This window comes from Protopterus annectens, chromosome 8.part0, assembly GCF_019279795.1.
Source record: "Protopterus annectens isolate FY-2018-M chromosome 8.part0, PAN1.0, whole genome shotgun sequence".
Taxonomy (NCBI): Eukaryota; Metazoa; Chordata; order Ceratodontiformes; family Protopteridae; genus Protopterus; species Protopterus annectens.
The window spans coordinates 984,031,547-984,038,964 of record NC_056741.1 but is presented as its reverse complement, the minus strand read 5'-3'; the positions used below and the strand labels follow the sequence as shown (position 1 = coordinate 984,038,964).

The 7,418-nt window shown below is 36.0% G+C and overlaps 1 protein-coding gene across 1 annotated transcript in view; it reads right to left on the bottom strand.

Annotated features, from left to right (window-relative positions):
• The window catches only part of LOC122808377, a 196,269-nt gene extending 194,981 nt beyond the window's left edge, over positions 1-1,288 (bottom strand). Inside the window, exon 1 of the mRNA XM_044079343.1 lies at positions 1,243-1,288. Within this exon, the coding sequence (XP_043935278.1) occupies positions 1,243-1,288 (46 nt within the window). The remainder of the gene's footprint in view (positions 1-1,242) is intronic.
• Between the last annotated feature and the right edge of the window lie 6,130 nt (positions 1,289-7,418).

Genomic DNA, 7,418 nt, shown 5'->3' with positions numbered 1-7,418 from the left:
GTTACAAGCTAGAAACATTTTCTGCAGAACAAGCTTAGTTGGCATTTTGTAAAGACAGACTTTCTCTTTGAACTAAACCCTCTTATTTGTGTAAGCTTTCAAAGAAGTCACATGTAAAGCAACACATCAAGTTTTTTAAAACATAAAATCATGGTGTCAGAACGACCATAACTGAAACCAATGGATTTTGTATAGTCTACAAAACGATAAATGTCCACCAAGTAAACAGTCCAACCAGCTTTAATAAAATCTTTAATTCACCATCTCAGACAAAGGTAAGCGCTTTCACCCATAAAGGGCTTCCTCAGACCATATAACTTCACACTGTGATAAAGCATTTTATAGAAGAAAAGGCGCCAAACCATCACAATTAATCAGTTGACACCCATTAAAATGCAGTTACAGTAGTAAAAATCCTGTACATATAAACTTTGCTTAAAATATATAAAAATAGTATACACTCACAAAATATGTGAGCAAATACAACACATTCAAGGCATATAAATAAATGGACATAGAAATGAAATGTACACATCAAAATGCATGTAGGTGTCATTTAAAAAAAAAAAAAAAAAATATATATATATATATATATATATATATATATATATATATATATATATATGTCTACCTAACCACATATTAGAAACAATGGAAATGACTGATGATACATGAAACCTAAATCTAATACATCACCAAACATCAGTGTTGGTCATGCATATATATATATATATATATATATATATATATATATATATATATATATATAGTTCAAGCAGTAAATCATTTAAGCCTTCTGTTGTTTTAAAAGGGCCTCAATGACACTTTATCATTCAAACCAGGGTATCTGTCACTCCTTAGCCTAATAATCCACTTGGTCTCCTGCATCTCTTTCCTACTTCTAGTATCTCCACCTCTAGGATTAACAGGGATTCTCTCTGTCACTTTAAACAAGAAAGTGTGAGTTTGATCTGTACTGTTGTAATGCTTAGACAGGGCATTCACAAGGGATCCAATTCTGATTTGATACAGTTGTTCCCTTATTATATCCTTGAGTTTCCTGTCAGTCTTCCAGACATAGAAGGCATCACATGAAACACAGGATGGCAAATAGACCACATGCTTAGACTGACAATAGTCTCAGTTAATGTGCTCTTACACATAGGTACAATAGATAGTTCTTTAGATAGGACTCCAACTTCATCTAATGTCAATCTCCAGGAAGATAAATCATACACTAACGTGTTGTTGTAGTTTTCTCCCACATTCTCTTCAAATTCTGGTTCATTTCGACTCTGCAGAGAGTTTCCTCTTCTGCCTGCCCCTGCTCTTGGATCTGGTCCTCCCCCCTCTCCCCATTAATTGTTGTGACATGGGAAAATGGCATATAGCAGATTCATTACTAACCACACTAGTGGTGGCATTCTCTATTCTTTGTGTATTCATCTGAGTCTTTCTCCTAATGACTGGTTCATGGTGTCTTTCACATTATTTATAATCACTCTGTAGTCTATCAGCTTCTTCCCACAGTTATCTCCAGCTACAATATCATTAGACAGATTTCTATTCAATTCCATACCACACGTGGCTCATGGGGGTATGTGTAAACCATTATCTCCAGAAACAATCCCATTAGCAGTATTACTGTCAGTACAAACAATTGTCTCAACATTTACACCAATAGTACCTGAGTTATTAACAGCATGCATGTCAGAATTATTGACGTTACTACTCTGTACAGGGTGCACTTCGGCACCAAAAATTCTATTCTGATATGCATGTTCAGTCCTCGGCCACGTAAAAACGTGGCATAGTTTAAAGTCCTCTATATCTCTTATGCATAAGAGGAAACTCTCTGCAGAGCTCCAAACGAACCAGAATTTGAAGAGAATGTGGGAGAAAACTACAACAACATGTTGGTGTATAGGTTCATAGGTTAGTACTAAGCTAATTGCCCTTGCAAGCCATTTTAAGCTTAGCCAATTATCCCTTGTGTGATTCAAACCCTGCACCTTGTGTTTGTAAGGCAAACACCTTAACCATTAGGCCACCCTCCCATCCTGGGATTTATCTATCCCAAGAGATTGACATTAGATGAAGTTGGAGTCCTATCTAAAGGACTATATTTTGTACCTACGTGTAAGAGCACATTAACTGATACCATGACTGATTTCAAGATGTGTGTGAGGAATCTGTGTCTCAAACTAGAATTTAAGAATCTATATTCTACGTGTGAAAGCATAATTTTTAAGAAACCGAGTTTATATACACCAGGGATACCACCTATAGTGGCAGCTTTTAGTAAATTAGTTGAGAGTGATCTATACGGTATGCATTCTGAGGAAAGACATACGAGCTATCACAGTAATTTGAATTCTGGCCAGAGGAAAGCTCTAAGAGAACTGAGGAATGATCCCTCTATAGTTATCAAGCCTGCTGATAAGAGAGGTTGTTTGGTGGTCATGGATTTTGAATCTTATGACCAAGGAATGAAACGTATGTTGGAATATGATAGATTTTATGAGAGGGTAGAGTAAGAGACCATGTTTGTACATATCCATGGGACTCATGAGATGTTGGAAGATTTGGTTAAAAGCCATATTATTACACAGGAATTCTATGAATATTTGTTGATCACTGATCCTCTTGTACCCATAATTAATGGTCTGCCTAAATACATAAGGATGGTAGATCTCCACCTATGCGATCAATTGTTGCAGGGAGAGTGTCGCTGACCGAACCATTCTCCATATATATGGAGAAGATATTATGGCCCATGGTGGACTCTAATAGATATATTCTAAGAGACACCAAACAATTTTTACTAGATCTATATAGTTGTGTGAGGGATATACCCAATGGACTACAATACCATATTGTCACTATGGATTTGCACTAGATTTGACGCTAGAGCATACAAGAGCAGTGACATACAGAAATGATTTTATGATTTGCCAGAGTTGAGGATGGACAGGGCAACTCCATATTTCTCAGATTATTGTGAGAGGAGACATGACTGTGATGACAGCGCAGTGAACAAAAATGAGATAAAGATACCCATTTTTTACACACAGGATATAGGTGTAATCAAAGACATTATTAGATCCTGCATCCTGGTTTCATTTTGGAACATTATTAAAACACACTGGCATATACTTTCAGTAGATCCTGATATTAGAGAAGTTATAACTGAAACTCCTCGATTTGTATATAAACATAAATCCAACTTGAAGGATTTACTATGTCATTCCAGGCATATACAACCACTCACAGGACCAGCTTGTACATCTCCATGTAACCAGTGCAACTTTTGCAGTAGCATTGATTCTAATGGATTTTTCATTAATCCTTCAAGTGGCAAGAGGTTTGTATTTGGGGCCCATACAGATTGTCTCTCTAAGCATGTGGTCTATTTGACATCCTGTGTTTCATGTGATGCCTTCAAGGCAAATTTTAGATGTGAGAAATAGAACCCCACAGTGCATTCTGGGAAACAAGAAGGTACTTGAGAGACTGGAAAGTCCTGTTTGCCAGAGAATCCCAAAGCCTATGACAGTCCTATAAGTACCAAGGTTGTACATATCGTTCTGAGTCTCACATTATGGTATATTCCAGAAATCAGTTTGTGTTCATTAAATGCAACTGAAGCAATTATTCAGAATTAGTATGTATTGTGCTGCTCTCTAAATTTTTTAAAAAAAGGAAAGTGGGTGGGGGGATGACTAACTTGCATCAGCTAAATTTCTGAGGTTCAGCTGTCTTGCATTCACATTTTTGATGAGGCAATTGTAAAAACAAGATTATGCAGATATGGGAAAGGGGGTAAGGAAATTTCCACTTACCTATGAGATTGTACATTCTCAACTATAATATATTTAGAGAGGAGTGGTTGTAGTGTGGGAGAGAGGCCTGAACACTGCAGAAATATTTTTATCTTGTTAGCTACAGAATTTTTTTAAAATATTTTGTAAAAGTTAGTGTTTTAACTTCATTTGCCTTCACTGTTCCAGGTTGCTGAAATTTTCACATGCAGACTTACTATTTGCTAATTCCTGTCCTGTGTTGCCCTGCAGTATTTTCTTCATAGTGTATTTGCCATATCAGATGTGAGGCCTCAGAAATAAAAGGATTTGGTTCAAAGTTGATTAAGCTGGTTGCATTCAAAAAATCAATGTTACTAGTCACTACTGACTGTGAAATACTTTCATTCAAACATAATAAAGATGGTAATAATAGAGAGGCTTTAAATCATTATTCCTGTTATGAATGTTTACCTGGTTCTGAATACTCACTCTGTATCCTGGAATCATTCAGATGTACTCCTTCAGTGTGGTCAGGAGCTGGAGAACCTAAGAAATTGTGAAGGAAAGTATAGTCATACCAAAATATGTGAAAAAATGCACCAAGTGATCAAATATGATTCTACAAACCTTCCTCAAGGTTACATTTTCTGAGACCTCCACTGCCCCAACAAAAGTTCTACTTTGTCCTATAAAAGGTCTCTGCCTCTAGTTCATCATATATTTACACAGATTTTATGCTTTGGACTTGGAAGACCATTTTCTTGGTAGCCATTATATCACCCAGAAGGAGTTTCAAGTTAGAAACGTCTTCTGTAGAATGATCTTACTTAGTGTTTTATAAAGAGCGACTTTTCCCTTTGAGCTAATCCCTCTTTTTGTGTAAGGTTTCAATGAATTCATATATAAATGAAATCATGAACTTGCCTAACTTTCCCTTTTTACTGATCTTCTGAGAAATGCTTGCATGTACCTTATCACCAGTTAATGTACTGTGTGGCCAGAACCAAGTCTATAGAAAGGACACCTTAGTCTTTGTTTCATTCTGTAATGAAAAAATAGGTAAAGGGTCTATGATTATTGATGGTTGGAGGGTATCAATTGCACTGAATTTGCTACATTAAGTACAGAAAGCCCTTACCATGAATTCCTAAGGTTCACTCTACTAGAGATTAAGCTTGCTTGGTAATAGTTTAAAAATACAAATCATGATGACATTTGGATTGTGGCTACTTTGCCATCTCTTAATAGCTTGGCAAAGCACTGCAAGCAAAATGAAATATCAAGACTTAGGTCTTCATTTGGGGCTACCATTGTATGAGATATGTTCTGATGAGAGGACCACCAGTTTAGAAGAGTGTGGGACACTGCCCTATGAATTACTGAGGATGAATCATATTTACACTACTGTTAAAACTCAAAGAGAAGATCTGTTACTTGTAATGGAGTAGGTCTGTTACTGGTAATCTGTATGCCAATATTTCTCCATCTTCTTGAAGTTGTTTGTTTATTTTATACAATCAGTCTTAGCAGGGCTAATTTTAAATTAGAGATGGAGAACCTTACAGTGCATTTTGGGACATAAGAAGGTTCTTCACAGCCTGGGAACATTTTGTTGCCAAGGAATACTAAAGCCTAAGAATTTAATGCTTTAAATTACAATGGCTGAACATGTTCTTCACAATCTCTCATTATAGTATGTTTGAGAATTGAATTTGTGTTAGTTCATGAAATGAAACTGAAAGAACTATTCAGAATTAGTATGTATTACACTGGTCTCTACATTTTATGAAGGATAGTTGGGGGGCACTGACCCACTTGAATCAGCCAAAATTTCTGAGGTTTAATTGTCTTCTGTTCAAATTATTGAGAGGCAATTGCAAGAGCAAGATTATGGACATTTGGCATGTCCATAAGGAAATTTCCACATAGCTATGAGGTGTTGGAATCTCAACTATATTACATTTAGGGATGAGGGGTTAGGATGTGAGGAGAAATGTTTTCTTGTTCCTGCAAAAACATTTTTTTTAATATTTTGGTAAAGTCAGGGTTTAACTTAATTTGTCTCTAATGTTGTAGTTTGTTGAAATTTTTACATATAGACGTACTATGGGCTCATTCTTTTTCTATGTTGCCATGCAGCATTTTCTTCATATTGTATTTCAAAAATCAGATTCTGAAGACTTGGAGATGAAAGTAACTTGTCACAGCTGAACAAAGTCTTTGCTTTCATAAAATAGATGTTATTAGCTACTATTGATTGTGAGCTATTTACAGTCAAAGTAGTGAAGCATAGTTGACATGCAAATAAAAGAGAGCCTTTAAAGTATCTTTCTTATGTTATGAATGCTCTTATTTATCTGCTTCCGAAATCTCACTCTGCATGGAGGAATCATTGGGGTGTAATCTTTCAGTGAGGTCAGGAGCTGAAGAACCTATGAAATAGTGAAATAAAGTGTAGATATTCAAAAATATATTAAATAATTTACCAAGTGATGAAATACTCTTCAACAAAGCCTTCCTCAGAGTTACCTTTTTTTGAGATCTCAACTGGGAGATCTAGTACTCTAACAGAATTTTGTTCTCTAAAAGTGACTCTGTCTGTTATTCATCGCTTTGGTTAACCATATTTAAAGCTTGTCACTTGAAAGACCATTTTCATAGTAGCCAGTATATTACCAAGAATGAGTTACAAGCTAGGAACATTTTCTGCAGAACAAGCTTACTTGGTATTTTGTAAAGACAGACTTTCTCTTTGCACTAAACCCTCTTATTTGTGTAAGCATTCAAAGAAGTCATGTCTAAAGCAACGCATCAACTTTTTTAGCTTTCAGCTTCTTACTGATGCTCTGGAAAATGCTTGCATATATCATATCATAAATTAAGATACTATATGGCCAGAACCAAGCCTATACAGAGGACACCTTCTTTTGTGCTTTTTGCTCTAATAAAATAGTAAATAAATGGGACTAAGATTATTATTGATTGGTCTCTCTCTCTCTCTCTAATGCAGGAAATATGCTACTTTACATACATGGCATTACGATGAATTCCTAATGCTTACTCTACTAGAGCTTAATCTTCCTGGATGACAGTTTTTTAGAATACAAATCATGATGACATTTGTGGTGTAGCTACTTTGCCATCTATTGATACCTTGATAAGAACTGCAAGCAGGATGCAATATCAAGACCAAGGTCTTTTTTGAGGCTGCCATTACACAGAGTATGTTCTTCTGAAGAGGAGACTATCAGTTTGCAAGAGCTTGGGACACTGTCCTATGAGTTACTAAGGATGAATCATACCTACTCTAATCCTAGAACTGAAAGAGTAGCTTTGTGTTTGGTAATGTATATCCCCATATTTTTCTAACTTCATGAAGTTTTTGTATATTAAATATTATCTGCCTTAGCAAGGCAAATTTTAGATTTGAGAAATAGAACCCCACAGTGCATTCTGGGACACAAGAAGGTACTTTGCACACTGGAAAGTCCTGTTTGTCAAGGAATCCCAAAGCCTATGACAGCATAGCTCTCAACCTTCCATCTCCAAAATGAGGAACACTAGCCCTCATAATGTGGAGCAAATGGGCAAGATGTGGAACACATACTAATGGCT